We start from the raw sequence: 21,173 nt of genomic DNA, 5'->3' as shown, positions 1-21,173 counted from the left end.
AAAATGTCTTATAATTTAGGGATAAGAGAGAAAGAAATAATGTGGCTAGAAAGAGGAACATCGGTGTGATATCTCAGAGCCAGAGAAGGTTTGAGTGGTGGTTAATAAAGCATAGAAAGAGAGTGAAGAGTGAAGTAGAGAGAATGAAGGTGGAGATATCTCTGGGGTTGTGCAAGAGTCAGCGACCACTGAATCCCTGGAACCTAGTGCAGTACCTGAGAACTGAATAAATGTGAGTAATATACTAATGGGGTCATCACCAAAGATGGATTGGATATACACTCAATGACCAAGGAATCAAAGAAGAGGAGAGAAAAACTTGGGGAGTTACTGACATCTCTGCAGGCAGTATAATGTAACCAGGAAAATAAGTCATAATGAGAAATGGAAAGATCTAGGATAAGGAAGCGCCAAGATAATGTGAAAGAAAAAAAGCACTGAGTAGAAGTAGCAGAAAAATACTAAGCTTCATGGGCACAGAAACTTTATACTCCAAGTCCCTCTTTTCCCTTAGCAATGCCTGGATGTATTACTCGATGTTGAATTAATCAAAGGTGAGGGCACTTTTTAGGGTCGTGAGCAGAAAGCAGAATCCTAGAATATCCTACAAATAGAAGACAACTTGAAAAGTATAAAAGAAAGGCCTTGTTCCCACAGCCCACAAAAGGGCTGAGCTTAGGGAGACACTTCACATGGCTCAGGAGCTTGTCGGAGCACAGAGTCATCAGAGAGAGGGACCCAGAGAGCAGAGAGAGGCTCTGCTCACATGGCCAGCCCATCTCATCCCATCCATAACCCTGCTGCTCTGCAATCACTCTCTTCCCAGCAATAAAATCTGGATAACAGGATTTGGAGCTCTAATCGTCACTTGTCTCTAATAAATAACTCCCATTGATTTTCCAGCTCAGCCCTTACCACTCCCACAGCATAAGTGCCAGGGAGGAAGGCCTGGAAAATCACTCACACATTACTGGTGCTCTTCCTCCCCTGTCCTCACCCAAGGTGCATATAAACCCTGAATAGCCTGAGGTCTAAGGGTAAGAATCTCAGACGGTAGGTGGACAGCCACTGTGTTGTCTGCTCCCCTCATCCTGGTCACTGCTCCTGCTATAACAACCCTAGACCAGGAACATGAACAAGCTGCTGCTTTGGGTCATCGTCCTCACCAGCCTCCTGGAAGCTTTTGCTCAAACAGGTAAGGAGGTCAAGGGGTGGTCAAGAACCATAAAGCGAGAAAATCGGTTAAAGCCGAGATGTCGTTTCCCTGCATTTATGCTGAAGGTCATTACCTTTCTTTCTTTATCCCACAGACCTCAGTGGGAAGGTGTTTGTATTTCCCAGAGAATCTGCTACTGATCACGTGAACTTGATCCCATCGCTGGAGAAGCCGCTACAGAACTTTACCTTGTGTTTTCGAGCCTATAGTGATCTCTCCCGTTCCCATACCCTATTCTCCTATAACACCCAGGGTAAGGATAATGAACTACTAGTTTATAAAGAAAAAACTGGAGAGAATAGTCTATATAGTCTAAACATTGGAAGACACGAAGTTGTATTCAAATCTACCGAAAAGTTCCCAGCCCCAATGCACATCTGTGCAAGCTGGGAGTCCTCATCAGGTATTGCTGAATTTTGGATCAATGGGACGCCTTTGGTGAAAAAGGGCCTGCGACAGGGTTACTCTGTGGAAGCTAACCCCAAGATTGTCCTGGGGCAGGAGCAGGATTCCTATGGGGGCAAGTTTGATAGGAGCCAGTCCTTTGTGGGAGAGATTGGAGATTTGTACATGTGGGACTCTGTGCTGTCCCCAGAAGAGATCCTGTCTGCCTATCATAGTACCCCCCTCCCTGCTAATATCCTGGACTGGCGGGCTCTGGACTATGAAATCAAAGGATATGTTATCATCAAACCGCTGGTGTGGGTCTGAGGTGTTGACTCAACAAGAGCACTTGAAAATGAAATGACCGTCTAAGAGACCTGCTCAAAGCAACTGGATACTAGATCTTACACCTGCAGCTCTTTCTTCTTCGAATTTCCTATCTATATGTCTGCCTAATTAAAAAAATATATTGTATTACGCTATCTGCATTTGTTTAGTGCTTGTCATAGTCCCATATCTTTATCTTATATCTACTTATTTGGTAATTCGTGTTTCATTATCCTGAAAAATCAGGTTGCCAAGTATGGGGAGAAAAACCGTTAAGTAACTAGAAGGATATGTTACAAAACCAGAGCATTCAATGAGCAGGGCAGTGGCAACACTTAAAAGCTACTGACAATCATTTTAATAACGATTCAAAATATGTGTGGTATTGCAATCACAATCCTTTTATTTTTCCAGTTACAAACTGATCAAAAAGAGGTCTGAGGTTGTGTCCGGGAGAGTTATAATGAGATAAGTAAGCAATAGTTGAGAAGCTGATAATGAGTAATGAGACAGGAAGAATAAAACTAGAAGTCAGAATGAAACCAAAAAAGTATGAGACTGGGATCATTTTGTGTGAAGGCAAACATGACTTTACATCTCAAAAACCCCAGTGGGACTGTACAATGCTTGAATTTTGTAATATTGTCCTGATGTCATCAAAAATATTATACTCTGAATATTGCTCATGTGAATATGCTGCCTAAAATTCTTCCATGGCTTGAATCTGGGAGGCGGACATTGCAGTGAGCCAAGATTGTGCCACTGTGCTCCAGCCTGGCTGCAGAGCAAGACTCTGTCTCAAAAAAAAAAAAAAATTCCATGAATTAACACTTCTTACAGGATATAATTTAAACCTCTAAATACGGCCAGGTGCAGTGGCTCACGCCTGTAATCCCAGAACTTTGGGAGGTCGAGGCAGGCAGATCATATGAGGTCAGGAGTTTGAGACCAGCCTGACCAACATGATGAAACCCTGTCTCTACTAAAAACACAAAAAAATTAGCCAGGCGTGGTGGCACACACCTGTAATCACAGCTACTCGGGGGTCTGAGACAGGAGAATCACTTAAATCTGGGAGGCGGAGGTTGCAGTGAGCCGAGATAGCACTCCAGTCTGGGCAACAAAAGCAAAACTCTGTTTAAAAAAAAAAAATCTCTAAATGTGATATTGCCCTCCATAACCTGGTTCCACTTACCCTCTCTGAAATGTACACAGAGAGTACATACAGAATACTCTCTGAAATGGACTTTCCATTTCAGATATAACTCTTAGCAGAGCGAGTGGCATCCTAACCATCACACTGCAAAATAATTGTCAGGTGTTATTACTAGTAGTTATTTTCACGATTATGAAAAGCATGCAACACAGTGCCTGGTCCATCATAAACAGATATGAGGTGCATTCCCAGAGAAGCAAGGATCCCAGAGAGAGTTTGGGCTACATATGTGAAGTAAGACAGGTTTTTCTCACTGATAATAAGTAGGGCATGAAGTCCGTGAAATCAGAAAGAAAGTATCCAGAACAGCTTCAGGATGGTAACCAATGTAATCATTTCAAACTCATGAGGCTGTTTGCCCAGAGTGGATGGAGGCAGTCACCGGATATGAAGAAGTAGCTATCCTACTTCTGGAAACTCTCTAATGGGGCAATAGGGTGGAAGCAGAGAGGAGCAGATAGAACCTGGGAAGATTTGCTGAAGTACTTAAAGGGAGCAGCAGGGGCTTTATAAGAACATTTCCACCTCATTTCTGATGAGGTGGTATAATGGTTTGGATATGGTTCATTTGCCTCCACCAAACGTCATCTTGAAATTTTATTCCCAATATGGTGTTGTTGGAAGTTAAGGCCTAGTTAGAGGTGATTGGGCTATGGGAATGGGTCCCTCATGAATGCTTTGGTGCTGTTCTCACAGTAATGAATGAGTTCTCACTCTTAGGAGACTGCATTAACTCTTGTGGGATCAGATTAGTTCTTGCCAGATTTTTTTTTTTTTTTGAGACTCTGTCACCCAGGCTGGAGTGCAGTGGCACTATCTTGGCTCACTGCAACCTCTGCCTCCTGGATTCAAGCAATTCTCTACCTTAGCCTTCCAAGTAGCTGGGATTACAAGTGCCCACCACCATGACCAGCTAATTTTTATATTTTTTGTAAGAGGGGGTTTCACTATCTTGGCCAGGATGGTCTTGAACTCCTGACCTCATGATCTACCCACCTCGGCCTCCCAAAGTGCTGGGATTACAGGCATGATCCACCCCGCCCAACTGCCAGATTTAGTTGTTATAAAGCCAGATGTCCCGTAGATTTTGTTCTCTTTGCACATATTCGCTTTGACTTTCTCCACCATGTTTTGACACAACATGAAGCCCTCACAAGAAGCCAGAGGCATGCTCTTGAACTTCTCAGCCTGCAGAGCAATAAGCTAAATAAACCTTTTCTTTATAAATCACTGAGTCTCGGGTATTCCTTTATAGCAACACAAAATGGACTAAGACAAGTAGAACTTACGTAGAACATTGAGTTAGTTAGGTAGACAGGGGTTTTAGCAATATAAAAAATTATTAATTTCTGATTGGCAGCTAATGAGCCAAGGCTTGCTTTATGTTTTCTCAATATTAACCACCTTTCCATAGACTTGTACTGTAAGTACTAGAAAGATCTATCTATTCTTGCATAACAGATATTTCTATCATGTTCACTAACATTGTGTTTTAGTTTAACAATCTATTTGCCAAGGAACATAAAACAAGTTTTAGAAATGAAACCAGTGTATTTCCAAATGATATAATCCATTCATTCAACTATTTATTAGGCAACTTCTCAAAAACATGCCAGGCAATGCCAGGTACTGAAAATATAATATTGAGTAAAACAATCATGGTTCTTGCTTTTTTAGAATTTACATTCTATTAAGTCTGTGTCAACTACATGTGGGTTTCTCCTAACAACAACCAGCCTGTATTATAATCCACCCCTCACATGTTTAGGCTTTCTTCTATCTCAGGTTGACATCATAGTCTCCCTTTCACTTTCCCCTAAGTTAAAGGTATCATTTATTCTTGGTAATCATTTGCAACTACTTACATAGATCTGAGAATAGAGTGTTCGTGACTGGTTTCTTGTTCTTGTTAACTCTCTGCCTCTTAAGATGGCTCTTTTGAACAGAATCCAAAATGACTACATGTCAGCTCTTTCTTCTCTGTTGTCTGCACTTCATCCAAAACAAACATTTATATATCTCTTGTCCTTATAAACTCTAGAAGTCTGAGATAGTCTTAATGTAGACAAAACTTTCCTATTTCTACAGTGGTTGCAGCTTTTTCAAGGCCTTTGAGTCTCCCAATAGCAAGAGGTATATTTCAAGCTTCCTCAGTGATTTCACAGATGTCCCCACACTAGGCTTCAGGTTGGACAAGGAAGTAAAAAAAAAATAATCTTCTTCTAAAGATACAAATAACATAACCTAATAATCCCTCAAAGCAGCAACAACAGCAAAATAGCAGCTCTCTGCAAAGAAGTTCTTTGGAGAGGTTTCTTCCTATCTCCACATTTTGTCTTCTCTGTACACCTTGTTCTGGCTAAAAGATACAAGAGTTGTAGAGATGGTTCTTAATCATTTCCTTCATAAATTCTTTGAGTGAATATGTGTATATTATTTTTATTAATATCCATCCTATTGATGGCCCATTCAAAACTGAAGAGAGTCCATTTTAACATCATTTATAATAGAGGTGGTGATAGGGTTTGGCTGTGTCCTGACCCAAATCTCATCTTGAATTGTAGTTCCCATAATCCCCAAGTGTCGTAAGAGGGACCCAGTGGGAGGCAATTACCCTCATGCTGTTCTTATGATAGTGAGTTCTCATGATATCTGTTGGTTTTATAAGGAACTTTTCCCCTTTGCACCACAATTCTCCTTCCTGCTGCCATGTGAAGAAGGATGTGTTTGCTTCCCTTTCTGCCATAATTGTAATCTTCCTAAGGCTTTCCCAGCCCCGTGGAGCTGTGGGTCAATTATATCTCTTTCCTTTATAAATTACCCAGTTTTGGGCAGTTCTTTACAGCAGCATGAGAGCAGACTAACACAGTTGGAATTTCTGGTAACTTCATCTCAGCATTTTTCTCAGATACAGTTGTTGCCACAACAAAGTAAGCAGCAAAAGTCACAGAGGAAACTACTTGAATAATTCATAATCTATAAAGAAAATGGAAGGATTTGGAGGCACAATAACCCGGGAACATAGTTGTGTAGTGATTCAATAATTACCTGGACAATCACCGCCTTTCCCATACTTGTCACTAAGGCTAGTAGATACTAGGGAACAAGTAGTATACAACATGTACAACAAATTGCTAAAACCAGGAGTCATCTCTAACAAGAAAAGCCATTTTTGAGTCTCTATCTTATGCAAGTAAAGATATGATTCTTATTTTTGGCTACAGAAAAACAGGTAAGAGCATTTAGCCATATGGCTTCAGGACTGGTTTTACCAGAAGTTCATAAATAATTTTTCTGGATGAGAAGACTTGCAGGTAGTTTTCTGTGAGTTTTGTGCGGGAGACTCTGGGTGGAGCTCTGAGATTAAAGCAATGAGGTCTCTTAGTTTGGGATGTGCCTTAGCTAAGACATCACTTGGAGTAGAAATTTTAAAAATATATATTTTATCTGCACTAGAGAAGATCAATGTGTAGTGACATTTGGAATGCAATGTGGAGAATTTTTAGGTATTCATGAGACTTTCTATGGTTTAGAAAGAATAGGTGATCAAGATCATTCAACTGGCAGAAGAAAAAGTGAAACATGACCTGAGTTGTCTTTAATCTTCATCTTGTCAAGACTAAATAGCTGATTAACATATAAATTAAACGCAATTTGTATTCCAGAATTTTCTATCTGTTTTTTGTCTGGCTGTGGCCACTTTTCTGAGTTTAACATGGAAGATACCTCGAGGGACCACCATCCAGTTTGGGCACTGGTAAAGGCATTTGCATCATGTCACATACAACCACAGGATCCAGAAGCAAAGCTAATTCAATGCCATTGACACATTTCACTAAATCGTGTAATCTATTAGAGGTTCACACAGCTTTGCCTGGGGTTAGACGCCAAAGGCAAATACCAAGCACTTCATCTAGAGCTCCAGCTGTTGTAGCAGCTTCTCTCAGGAGCCTTATAGGGTTCCTGTGAGGATTCAGTGTGACAATGCATACAAAGCACCTACTCAGTCCCTGTTCTGGCATAGTGCAATTGCTCAGTGATTGTTAGCTATGAGGATGAGGAGGAGGATGATCTAAAATTTTACCATCTGCCCTAACTTCTTGGTATACTATGACAAATCAAAATGAGCACTCATGTTCCATTTTCAGTTCCTACCCCAAAACTAAGTCTTCCCTAACTAAACCAATGCATGGCATCTCCTAGCTGGAGAAATAAAGTAAGCTCTATCTATATACAAAGTGAGACACTGTGTCTGACTTTTATATGAGTGCGTTCTCACTGGTAGTAACTAACCAAGGACCAAACATTAACAGGGATTCAAAAGAACAAAAGATGGTGCCATGTGACAACATGTCTTCAACTGAGTTGAGCTACTTTTTCCCTGAAGAAAAATAACTAGCAGGCCATGTGAGACCAAAGCTTGCTCAATATTCCTAGTGTGATCTGCTTGTAACGAGATTCCTTGGCTCATTTCTGGATTCTGACTCTGTGCTGACCCATGGGAGACACGGTAAGTCTCTTGACAAATTGACACAGGAGACTAGAGCTAGACAGCAGAACGTCTCCTCTGAGAGTCTCTTCCTAATCACAGAGTTTAAGAGGGCAGCTCTTCTGAGCCAAAGCCAACAGGGCCAAAGGGACTCAGTGTGAATGCCACCCTGTACTTCGGCCAGAGTCCAGTGAAGTGTAAGTGACTCAATAATTTAATAAGGCTGAGAACCAAATAAGGCTAAAATTTTAAAGATACCAAGAGTCTGTCATTTATTTTTCCAAACAAATGATAATCAGATTTCCTAGAACTGTAGTGAGTAGTGATCTTTTGTAAATAAGTCACAATTACTCTAAAATGGAACGTAGACAGATTCCACAGCCTCAAGAAGGTGAATGGACACTTTTGGGTCTGAGGAGGCTTCTATACAAAAGAAAAGTCATTATTCTCTTATTTATTCAACTAACTCTCATAATCATCAATTTCTTAAGATGTTGATTCCTTTATCTCTGGCTCCTTAGATATATTTTGTATAAAAAAGAAAGGAAAGGGAAGGAAAATAAGGGAGGGAGGGGATGAAAACTCTAGCAAAAAGGTAATGTCACTATTTTTTTTTACCTGCACAATTACTTTACACACAAAATATAATTATAAAGGTTTTGCCTATCTTGCATATTTTAATTTTTTTAACACAGATTCTGTTTCCAGCCACAAATTTTGCTTATAAAGATTAAAATATTCTGGGACATCCATGGCTGCCGTAATAATTTCTTTTCCTTGCAAATGGTATTTCCTTTACAGTCTCAAATTGCGTTTTCCCCTCCACTTTATTTTTCTTTTCCTCTGGTAGGAATATTGACTTCATGACTAAGATTTTGATGCATGAGCACATTTCGGTATTTTTACTCTCCCACAGGGTTTTTATCCTTCTGGAATGTATAAATCATTTTGAAAGCTCCTTTTTGTTCTGTACTGTGCTTTTGAGATTATCCACTGGCATGTTCCCTCCACAGAAACACCCTTAGGGTTCAGCCAGAGAAGGCCCAGATTTGGATGGTAGAAGGGCTGCTGCTACTGTGCTCAGCTGCACTTGCTTCTGGCTGGGTGGAGGCTCAAAAAAAACCAAAAAAACAAACAAAAAAAAACAGCCAGTAGAAGAAGAGAGAGAGAGAGAGAGGTAGCCATATGGTGCTAACATAGCCTTTAATTCACTGAGACACATTCTAGCCACTGAACACTCACTCTGGCAAACCTCCGCAAAGGAGAGCCATCCACCCATTCCACACATTTCTTTGGATCCATGGTACCTTCTGGGACCTCTTCTCCCTTCCCAAGCTAAACACTGGTGCTCATTGCTGCCTGTCTTTGTGTGTGTCAGGCTCTAAGAAGACCAAGAAGAACTAACAATGTGATTTCCTCCTGCATCTCAGACTTCCTTATTTCTCTCAGCACGGCCTTCCTCACTTCCAGGGACAGTAACAGCTGTGCACTTGACATTTGAGCCATAATTTCTCACAGTAATAATTTTAGATTGCTTCTGCACCTCAGAAAGTGACAGGTTAAAAAATGAGACAACCAGGCAATTGCCCTTAATCTCTAAGGGACTCTAAAACATCCCTGGATAGGTGAAACACATAATAGAACTCCTTTCAGGGAGAGGGATGTGGTTGGGAAGAACGCTTGGAAAAATCAGGGCAAGCAATGGCACCTACTCTAGGAGGTGTCAGTAACCACTAAGAAAACTTTATACAGGACAAAGCCCAATTGCCGTAGGGCTCCTTTGTTTGTTTGTTTGTGCTAAGCCTAGTGTTGGGAGTTCCTTTGTAGCTGAGCTCCACTGACAGGAGAAATGATAGCTTCCCCTATAGCAAGGCTTTACCTTTCTCTCACACACCACACACCTTTCCTCCAAATAAATACTAAACAACATGGAAAGAACATTGGTTTGAAGGGGCTATTCGTGCTCCCACATCTTACTCTGACCTTTCTTTTTTGCATTTGTTTCCCCAAATTTTATGGATATCTTGTCTTAAAATATTATTTTGTTGCCCATTCAATGCAATTCAAATGTATACCATAGGCAATCAAGTTTTTTTTCCTGGGCTCATGTACCTGGCCCACTTTCCCTGCATCTAGTGAGTCCATAGCCATCTTATCTATGTCTTCACAACTTATTCCAAGAAAGTAAATTTATACTTACATGAAACATATTTACAACAAATTGATGGCTGATCTGGGGTAAAAGCAGCATTTTTCAGCTCCTAAATTAAAGATACCAGAAGATCTTCCCTCCTCCTGATATAATTCAGTTTTGTAATTTCCCTCCTTTCCTACTCCAAATATGCCTATAGTTTTCCTGCCTCAACACAGCCTGAACAATATTTTGTCACTCATTGCAACAGGCTTATCAGGAAAGGAAAAAGGCACATGAGATCTGTTGTTCTCATCTAATACATTAAAAAAATTCTTCTTTGTTGACTCCACATAATCAGGCTTTCAAGCCCAAGACTCTACTAGAACTGTGGCCAATAAGGTCATCGGTAGCCTCCTTCTTGTTCAACTGAATATATGTTTTCAGTTGTCATCCTCCTTAACATCTCCAAATTATTTATGCTATAATTTTATGCTTAAAATTAAAATATTTTCAAATGAGCCATTATCATCACTGTAAAAATAATAAAAGTCAAATTTTCCTATAATCGCATCCCCCAGCACAATATGGCAGTTAATTCATGATAATATCAAGTTCATATTCTTTCAGGCTTTTTCCCCCACATATGCAAGTATTTATTAACATACACACACACATACACACACACACACACACACACACACACACACACAGAGAGAGAGAGAATATTCCTAACCATATGGCAGCACATCATAGTATTGTTCTCTAAATAGGCCATTTTGTTGTTGTTATTTAATGTATTTCACACATTTGTCCATGGTAGGACACCATAACAGCACAGTTCAACATACCTTTCACCAACAAAAGAAAATGTCTGATAACTGAGCTGTCCAATATGGTAGGCACTAGTCACATGTAGCTTTTTATCATTTGAAATGTGGCTAGTGTGACTGACTAACTGAATTTTTAATTCTCTTTTATTTTAGTTAATTTAAATTTACATAACCATAGCTCCATCCCATCCTTTCTAATAAGCTGCCTGGAGTTGCACTGTTACTCTCTCTAATCTTTGCCTATCCAGCTGGTATCTCAGTGGTCTTTTAAGGCACATTTCTCTAATGTTGGTGACACACTCATTTATACTTGAAACATTTGCCTCATTTTCCACGATGAACTATTTTCTAAAACACTCACAGTGGTTCCTAGATTCGCAGTGGCAGTTCCCTAAGTATGCCAAAACTTAGGCACTTGTTTTGGCAGTGTTAGTGTTACTTGTTATTTAAGCAAAATGGTTAAAACCATAATTTGATATATGGTAGCAATCCCAGACCCACTTACCAAATTTCTAGCAAATATTGTGTGTGCTTGTAAGGGACATGGGAGGGCAGGAGAGGCCTTGCATTTCTTCCAGTCATTACAAGCCAGAGGTTTTTCTTTCTCACTCTGGGTTTTATTCCTTGCACAATACCTTTTTCATCCACTTCTCTTTATTTCCTAAATACTGCTAACTGAAAATTATACATATAAAAGCTTTAAACAAAGGCTTAAGGCTCCCAAGGGAGTTTACATTCCAATATTTTAAATCAAATAGTACACCTCTTTATTCTTAGAATTCCCTCCACCAAAAAGAAAGCAGCTATTTTTTTTTTTTTTTTTATTTAAGGTCCAACTTTCTGTTTTGTTTCTGGTTCTCTTCTCTCTTTCTCCAACAACTTCCAGTTCTCTCTCTAGTTTACATGACTCCAAACCTTAAGCCCCTGTTAATACTTTCACAACAAATCAATTTTGCCAATGGTTTGTCTCCCCTAGACCATCGAGGCTGGACCTGGAATATCTCATCTTCACTCTTACTGAAGTGTTCCTAAAGGTCAGTGAGAGCTGACCTTGATTCTGCTCCCCTGCACTATCACCAGAAGCTATCCACCAATGGTTCTAATTCAGTGAGTCCAGCTCTCTCACCCCCATTTTGCTGTCTTAGCTATGTGAACTTTCCCAGGATGGCATGGGATGGGACCCCTGTGTCACACATATTGTAAAGAAAAAAGCCTCCCTCCATGCCCTACAAAACTGCACATTTATGATGGCACTTTGAAAAGATATGGGCTGTGGTGTCACATATTGGCAATTCCTCTGCCACAGGCTTAACAGAAGATTAAGAAGACGGCAAAAACAGAAGAGGGAGAAGATGGTGAAGCCGCTATCTAACATGAGCTAGAATGCTCCTGATTATAAAGCAGAGAAATTGACTTCTTTTCTTAGTGTTTTCTATAGTCATTTCTCAATAGAATTTCTTCACGTTGACTTTTTATATTGCTTTCAGACATTGCAATTAAAGAATGCAGAGAAAGAACCTCACAGAGGTGACAGAACTTGTTTTCCTGGGGTTCTCCAGATTCCACAAACATCAAATCACTCTCTTTGTGGTTTTCCTCATCCTGTGCACATTAACTCTGGCTGGCAATGCCAACATCGTGACTGTCGTCCACATTGACCGTCACCTTCACACCCCCATGTACTTCTTCCTGAGCATGCTAGCTAGCTCAGAGACAGTGTACACACCGGTCATCATTCCACAGATGCTCTCCAGCCTCGTAGCCCAGACCCAGCAAATCTCCCTAGCAGGTTGTATTACCCAAATGTTCTTCTTTGTTACTTTGGCCATCAACAATTGCTTCTTGCTCACAGTGATGGACTATGACCACTCTGTGGCCATCTGCAATCCCCTGAGATACATGGTCATCATGTGCAAGAAGGTGTGTGTCCAGCTGGTGCGTGGAGCCTTTGGCATTGGCCTGGCCATGGCAGCTGTCCAGGTAACATCCATATTTACCTTACCTTTTGGTCACAGGGTGGTTGGTCATTTCTTCTGACATCCTCCCTGTCATGAAACTCCCCCGTATTGATACCACCATCAATAAGATACTCAATTTTGTTGTCAGTTTATTTGTCATCCTGGTCCCCATGGGTCTGGTCTTCATCTCCTATGTCCTCATCATCTCCACTATCCTCAAGATTGCCTCAGCCGAGGGCCAGAAGACCTTTGCCACCTGTGCCTCCCATCTCACTGTGGTTGTTGTCCACTATGGCTGTGCCTCCATTGCCTACCTCCAGCCCAAGTCATAAAACTATAGAACAAGACCTTGTTCTCTCAGTGACCTACACCATCATCACTCCCCTGATGAACCCTGTTGTTTACAGCCTAAGGAACAAGGAGGTCAAGGAAGCCCTATGCAGAGCTGTGGGCAGATACATTTCTTAATTCACTGATCCTCTTTATATATTCATAGAAATGTGTGTCCTCACCATCATTAAACAACTTTATGACTCTGTCCAGTGCAGTCTATTCTGCAATGGGATGTGCATTTTTTGCTTTAGTATTTTTATTACAAAATCTTAGTCTTTGTTTCCATAGATTTTAAAGTTTTGTCCAGGCATTTTCAACTAGGCATGTGAGAGGTCAAGGAGAACAGGCATGAGTTTTAGGAATGACTATCCAAATTTCTAGGATAAAGAAATTGACTTCTTAAAAGCATATTAAATGTGATTATGCTATGTTTAAAAAATAAAAGCAATGTGTATCATTTTTGTAATGCAATTCACAGAAAATAATACTACAAAATCATTCCAGCAAGGTAAGGATAGTCAATAATAATGAATTCCCCTGAAAGAGAATAGTATCAGAATTGTAAGGGAAAAGTGAGAGGTGTATATTAAATTTTTTTTTAATTGAGAAAGTTAGAAAACATTGGTTTAGTCCTTGAAAACTTAGTCTTTATTATTCAATTTACGCTAAAGCCTTTGCTTTTATTCAGTATGGTCTTCAGATGCTGGCCATGGCCACAGGTCGTACTTAACTCCCACCTCTCTAATCTAAATGCCCTAATTCAGTTCTCTCTGGTTGCTGGTTCTCTCCATGGGATCAATGTCTCTTTAATCATTATGAAGAAAAATTGAGTGGTCAAGATCTGTGCCCTGTTTGGAATGAGAACCATAAAACCATTCTTCATTTGCACACACCATGGCACCTCCTAGAAGCATAAAGAAACAAAAAAAGAACAAAACAAACAGTGCCAGCAGTGAGGAGTAGTTCAGAAATATATTGTTAAACCACTCCATTCACCAAAAAAGGCAAACAAGAAAAATTTTTTTTTCTTACTAGACTTCTTTGAGAAAAATATTCTTTTTTCCAGAGCTTTCTGGGAGCTTTTCTGGTTCCATGCCTCTAGACACATCTGCTGTCTTTGTTTGTTCAAGCTGCTTTGACAAAAGACGAAAGACTGGGTAATATACAAACAACAGAAATTTTGAGCTCACAGTCCTGGGGTCTGGGAAGTCCATGACCAAGGCTCTAACAGGTTCAGTGTTTGGTGAGGGCCCAGTCTCTACTTCCAAGATGGCACCTTGTTGCTGTATTTTCCAGAGGGGATGGATGCTGCTTCTCACATGAGAAGAGATGGAAGGGTAAAAATGGACCTATCTAGTTACTCCCAGCCCTTTTATAAGGTCACTAACTCATTTATAAGGTTATATGGTTTGGATGTCCCACCCAAATCTCATGTTGAAATGGAATCACCAATGTTGGAGGTGGGGCCTGGTGGGAGGTGACTGGGTCATGGGGATGGATTTCTCATGAATGGTTTAGTACCATCTTCTTGGTACTGTCCTCGACAGTTCTTGCAAGATCTGGTTCTTTAAAAGTGTATGGCACCACCCACCTCACTCTTTTGCTCCTGCTCCCACCATGGGAGACACCTGCTCCCCTGTGACTTCCCACCATGACCGTAAGCTTCCTGAGGCCCACCCAGAAGCAGATGCCTGTGTTATGCTTCCTGTACAGTATGTAATACCATGAGCTAACTAAACCTCTTTTCTTTCTAAATTACTCAGTCTCAGGTGTTTCTTTGTAGCAATGCAAGAACAGACTAATACATAAGGGTTCCGCCTTTGGGACTTAATCACCTCCTAAAGGTCCCACTTCTTAACGATATCACATTGGGGCTTAAGTTTCAATGTGTATTTTCAGGGAGACACAAACATTCAAATCAAAGCACCTGCTATGCTTTTTCTGTGTCCTTTGCAGTGGGCCTTCCCCTAAATACAAACATAGAATTATAAGCTTGTCCACCATGCCAGAGTCACTTGGGTCTGCCTGTTCTTTCTCTTTCCCTGGACTTTCTATGAGCCAACTTCTCAGTTGTTTTAAGACCTCTCTCCACCCCAGTGTTAATTGGGTTATTTGCACTGATTAATCACTTAGCAACACAGAACCAGAAACAGTCAAGATTTTCACAAAAGGGCGTCGAGTTACCAAGAAAATCATTCTTACTCATATTAGGATGTAACCTTTGAAATGTATTTAAAGAGAAACAAGTTTTTAAATAGAGTGATGCGCCATATACAATTAAGAATCAGGACATCTTCTAATTATACTTTTGGCAACATGACAAACAAATTTATTATGAGGCTAGAGAATCATCCCACAATTTTACGTTTTGAATCATAATAGAGCAAAAGCTCAGCTTCCTTTGTTGCTTGAGACCAAATCCTCAAGTTTCTGACCTCCCACTTTCCCAACTCCTATTTCTTCTGCAATGAAGACAGTGACTAAATGAGATAACAGACATGAAAATGCCAACTACCAGCAATAAAAGGCCTGGTTAAGGGAAGAAGCTAGCTCTGGAAAGTGACAGAGGAGAGAAGGAAACAAGGAGATGGCTCTGAGGGTAGATACCAGATGAATGTAACTTTTCAGAAACTCATTTCTGAAGGAAACAGGAATTCCAAAGCAACAAAGCAACGTGATGTAAAGCAGAAGACAATTACCACTTATTGACAGTTTACTACAGAGCAGACATCATGAAATGGTAGTTATGTATGTTATTTCACGTAAAACTTCAATTTTATAGTACTTGGCACTTCACAAGATTCCTAAAATATAATGTCCTATTTGATCCTTATAGTAACCTTAAGAAATATGCATTGTTATTATTGTTTCATTGTTATAAAATATGCATTGCTTCTATAATTAACCTTTTTAGGATCATGGTAGAAACATTACCTGACTTGCTTCAAGTCACACAGTTGGTAATTGACAAAACTAGAATTGATACCGACATTCACCGACCAACTTCAAAAGGTATGTGTTTTCCACTACATCACCACTATCTCTCATCTTTAATCTTTTTGAAAGATAGTATATGCTTCCCAACGTTTAGTCAGTCTGGTCTCATCCTGGACATCACGTCCACCAAAAATGCTTCCCTAAATAACTGATTAGATGTTTCTTTCATAAGCATCCACACCATTCTAAGCTTGTCTCTGCCCTGGCCATGTATCAAAATTGCCCATTTCCTAGTCTGCCTCCCTTACCACATAGTCAACCCCTCAACAGAAGGACTGCTTTCTGTAACCTCAATGTTAGGACAGTTCTTGGCATAAGACACACATAAGTTACTCATTAAGTATAAAATTGAAATGTACTCATCTGTAGCTTCTTGATGGCTAAGTGTACTGACAATTACCATCCATTATTCTGTGCTGTGAGGCATCCAGGTTCTCAGGATGATGCGGCTTTCCCTTGCTTTGAAGAGCTCACGGTATACTTCTTTCTTATTTGTTATTTCCAAATTGTGAGAGAGGAGAAAAAGCAGATGAACGGTATATAAAATTACCTGTAAAGTAGCACCCTTGGGGATAGCACTACATAAAGATGAAGAAGGAGTTCCGATCATATTGCCTGGGTTCTAATTTTGCCTCTGCCACTCACTACATGTTCTAACCTCTTTATGCATCTGTTTCCAGATTTTTAATGGGGTAGTGATAGCACCTAGACAGGTAACTATCATTATTCCCATTCTTATACATGGAGTTTGGCAGGATTAAGTAAACTGCCAGGTATTTAGAAGTAGTAAAGTTGTCTGCCTGACACCAAATTCTGTATTCCATGCTCCCACTATTTGACAGGACTTGGTGAAAATAGATAGAGAGATAATAGTACTCCACATGAATATGTGAATCTATACAAAAATCTACATACTGTTATAAACCCATTTATCAAAGTTATATTGCATGCAGACACCATGCTAGACACTGGGGTTAGAGTAATAACTAAGATATCACAACCCATGCATTCATGTGCTATTAGAGAAGCAGGGGAGTCCAAAAATTAAGCAAGTAGTTACAATAAGGTGTGATAAAATCCTATGACAGGGGAAATGTGGAATGCCATGAGAATACACATTGGTGGGTTCTAACCAAATAAAGGGGTCAAGGAAGAACTACCAGAGGAAATAGAGTTTAAGCTTAAAATCTGAAGATTTGGTAGGAATCAGCTGGATGAAATCTTGGTAGAAAGGTTCTGGGAAAGAAAGATCAAAAGTATATTCCAGGCAGAAGAATTAGCAATGAAAAGGTGTGTAAACAAATTAATTATAAAAAAGTTTAATAGAGCTGGGGTATAACATTTATGGGGTACTGATAGAAGATCAAAAAAGAAAGACAGTAGTACTCACATGGTAAAGAACTTCAAACCCATACTACCCAAGAACATTTATGTGACTTTAAGTAAAGCAATGGTATCATTTCACATGTAATTCAGAAAGCTCACCCTGCTCACAGAGGGGAGTAATGGATTATAAAGGGGTAAGGCTGGCAGGAAGATTGACTGGGAATCTACAGCAGGAATACAAAGACAGGTGTTGGTAGGCTGAGCCAGGTGGAAGCTGTGCTAATGAAGAGAAATGGACAGATTTAAGAAATCCGTGGGAAGCAAGATTGACATTTCCTGGTGATGGATTCCATGTGAGAGGTAATGGAGCCAAAGGTGATCCTGATTATTTCTGGCTTAGACAGTGGGGTGAACAGCAGTGGCTTCAACCAATACAAGGAACACTGGAAGAGAAGCAGGTCAGGGGGTAAAAAAATACCATGAATTTAATTTTTGGACTTTTTTTTTTTGAGACAGAGTTTTGCTCTTGTTAGTCAGGCTGAAGTGCAATGGTGCAATCTCAGCTCACCACAACCTCTGCCTCCTGGGAGCAAGCAATTCTCCTGTCTCGGCCTCCCGAGCAGCTGGGATTACAGGCATGAACCACCATGCCCAGATAATTTTGTATTTTCAGTAGAGACGGGGTTTCTCCATGTTGGTCAGGCTGGTCTCCGACCTCAGGTGATTGGCCCACCTCGGCCTCCCAAAATACTTGGATTTCAGGTGTGAGCCACCGCGCCCGGCAATATTTGGACTTTTGAGGTAGAGATACCTATGGGAAATTCAAGTGGAGATATCCAGGAAGCAGCTAGATCCTTCAATTCAGGAGAGTGGTCTCAGTTAGAGATATAGCTGTAGAAATTAGAAGTATACAGATGGCAATTTTTGAAATGGGAATGAATGGGTTCATCCAGGGAGAATATGCAGAAGGTAAGAAGTCCACCTAGGGTGAACACTGAAGAGCAGCTGATGAGATGGGATACTGCATAGGAGTGTGAGGGTAACCCTGACAAGGAAAAAGAAAAAGCTGTCAGGAGAGCAAGATGTGGGGAGGGGAAGAATTCTCTGCACAAGGTTCCAAGGTCTTCAATGACTGATAATCTCTAATGTCTACTGGAATATGGGAGTGAGAGCAGGGGACAATTAAGACTCTCAGATTTACCTTGAGTTGGATCTGGGATCCAGCAGCTATTGTGCAGAAAAAGAAAATATTCCACTCTTCCTCCAACCCTCTTTCTCCATCTCTTTCATACCATGGGGCCACACAGAAGTCAGGTCAGCATAGCTAGAGGTCTCTGTCCATCACACATGTACTGTCCAAATGCATAAGTGGGAGTCCAGCCTTGTCTCACACCACCATCACCATCACAATCTTCACAGTGCTTATTCCCTCCAATTGGAAGATAAAAATGAAAGGGAAGAGAAGAACAGCAGGATGTTCTAGGTAAGGTGCCGGGAAGAAAGCCTCATGTCAACATTCATGGGGTGGGAGCAGATGGCAGACCCCATTCATCCCATTATGCTGCTGCCAGAAAATTAAAATACTGTCCTCACACTCCTGTCCCAGGATCTTGGATGTCTCAGCACAGAAATTTAAACATGAATCTTTCTAAACTTCAATTCCCATCCCTGTAAATAGAATGGAAGTATGGTTAAGAGGGTACGAAAGAGCAGTGATATCTTAATCCTTAAGATGACAAAAGAAGCCTGGAGCCTCCTCGGGACCAGGGGCCCCTCCCCTCCTGGGCTCCTGTCTTGCCAGAAGGAGGCCAGACCTTCAAGGAACACATGTGACAGAATGTTCAGTGGAGTTATTCTCGTTATCTCAGAATTAAAGCCCTGTCTGAAAAGAAGACACACTTTAAAGATGGTCACTAACATTTAGGGCCTGATGCCTCCTTCAGATTTTGTTAAAGGACACTAGAACCAGCCTTATTACTACTCTCGATCAAAACCACAGCCTTGTCTTCTGTATTAGTCCATTTCACACTGCTGATAAAGACATACCTGAGACTGGGTAATTTATAAAGAAAAAGAGGTTTAATGAACTTATAGTTCCACATGGTTGGGGAGGCCTCACAGTCTTGGCAGAAGGCAAAAGGCACATCATACATGGCAGCAAATAAGAGACAATGAGAGCTAAGCGAAAGGGAGAACCCCTTATAAAACCATCAGATCTTGTGAGACTTATTCACTACCATGACAACAGTATAGGGGAAACCACCCCTTTGATTCAATTATCTCCCACTGGGTCACTCCCACAATAGGTGGGAATTATGGGAGCTACAATTCAAGATGAGATTTGGGTGGGGACACAGCCAAACCATATCATCTTCCTTCTATTCCTTCCCCCCAGTGAAATAAGAGGTGAAACTAGAAGCTGCTGGAAGCAGCCTTGGAGTACAATTCTGTGGTCATAGGAGATTTCTACCCACTCTATCCTTTAATTTTCCTAAAAGGAACATCATTTACAGAAAGGGGCAATGCTACAAAAAGCTTACTGGCATCTCACTTCCTTGTTAGATGTCTTCCTAGGCAGCAAACTTAATGATCTTATCCTGGACCCACAAGGCAAGTAGAAAGGGTATCAGGGAAAGATACCTGGGTGTACTTTAGGGCCTGAAATTCCACCTGCTGTCTTGATGTCTTTAAGCCTCTCAGGCCCTGAAGTTTCAACTCTGAGTTACCTGGCTATTGCCAGATCCATCTCCCACCCAACAGGAAAGGTTCCCCATCTGGCTCATTTCTCTATTAGCTGGACTGGCTGCACTCGCCACAGTCCCCAATGTAAATCTTCTGCCAGGTTTGAAATTATTCAAACAAGGCAATCATATCTTCCTATGGGAACCAATGGTCACCTCACGCTCTTGCAAATACAAAGCCTTCCTCCCACAGCCCCTCCTAGTTCACTCTGTTCCTGAGTACAAACTCCATGTGGTCCTGCAGGGCATGTGATATTCTTCTTTCCCAGACTGTGAATCCATATGACTAATAAACTCCCAGTCTCATCTGCCCAGTGCCAAATGTTGTGTTTGGCCAACTTGTACTATCAAGTGTTGGGATCTTTCTTTCATCAACAAGGTGAAGAAGTAGTGATCAGAACAAAGGGTAGATGGCATCACAAAAACATATGAGTTTCTTGGGATCAAATGGACTCACTAAGTGTGTTGGCTTGAGATAACTGGCAGGTTCTCCACCCAAGGGCAGCCTGCAAAGGGGTCTAGCAGCAAGAGATTGCAAGTGTCTCCTGGAGGTGGGATGGGAGAAGGGGACAGGGGCAGGCAACTCTGCATGCCCATATCAAACGACTCTCTGGGTGGCTTTGGGGGCCCTCTACAGAACCCATGTATGTGCCAGAGCTGACATTTAGATCTGCCTCACACAATAACTTGTCAATTACAGCCAGAGAAGCCATGGTAACCACTCCTAGGAGACTGCAAACAAGGCTGTTAATTGAATTAACAGACAGTTTTCTCTGTCCATCTCTTTACTCACCTCAACACCTCCAGAAACTATGTCACGACGCAGTGGAGAAATTTCAAAACCAAACTAGCACTTCCCTCAATCACACAATCAAAGCTGCTTAAGTAGTAGAGGAAGATAGATAAATAATAGACCCCAACTTTCTCATCCCTGTCTCCAGTATAAATAGCTGGCATAGGAGGAAAATCAAAAGAAGAAGCCATTATTCCCACTGGTTTTGCTATCCTGCAAACTACAAATCTAGCCATTAGCAAGGCAAGTAGAGAGAGTTAGGAGATGGAAATCTCAACTTGTAATACTTGAAAGAGAAAGAAACATTATGGGATCTGCCCAAAATGGCAGTTAGAGGCAGGAAATAGAAATTTTACAGACCATGGTTGGGAACAGAAGCTAAACTTTAAAAAATCAAACTGTTTATATCCACATCTACAACCATCTGAT

At 40.9% G+C, this 21,173-nt stretch overlaps 2 protein-coding genes across 2 annotated transcripts; both read left to right on the top strand.

Moving 5' to 3' along the window:
* Positions 1-932: 932 nt before the first annotated feature.
* LOC108286063 (serum amyloid P-component-like) lies at positions 933-2,088 on the top strand. Its single transcript, XM_017503670.2, has 2 exons — positions 933-1,195; positions 1,311-2,088. Exons 1-2 carry the CDS (start codon positions 1,132-1,134, stop codon positions 1,925-1,927), a joined length of 681 nt encoding a protein of 226 aa, XP_017359159.1. The 5' UTR covers positions 933-1,131; the 3' UTR covers positions 1,928-2,088.
* A 10,011-nt stretch (positions 2,089-12,099) lies between these two features.
* LOC108286060 (putative olfactory receptor 10J6) lies at positions 12,100-13,022 on the top strand. Its single transcript, XM_017503667.1, is given in 3 exon segments — positions 12,100-12,629; positions 12,631-12,882; positions 12,884-13,022. Coding segments are annotated over 3 exon segments (921 nt in total).
* Positions 13,023-21,173: the final 8,151 nt, after the last annotated feature.

Source organism: Cebus imitator, unplaced genomic scaffold, assembly GCF_001604975.1.
Source record: "Cebus imitator isolate Cc_AM_T3 unplaced genomic scaffold, Cebus_imitator-1.0 Scaffold313, whole genome shotgun sequence".
In the NCBI taxonomy this organism is placed as follows: Eukaryota; Metazoa; Chordata; class Mammalia; order Primates; family Cebidae; genus Cebus; species Cebus imitator.
This window is presented reverse-complemented; position numbering and strand designations above follow the sequence as displayed.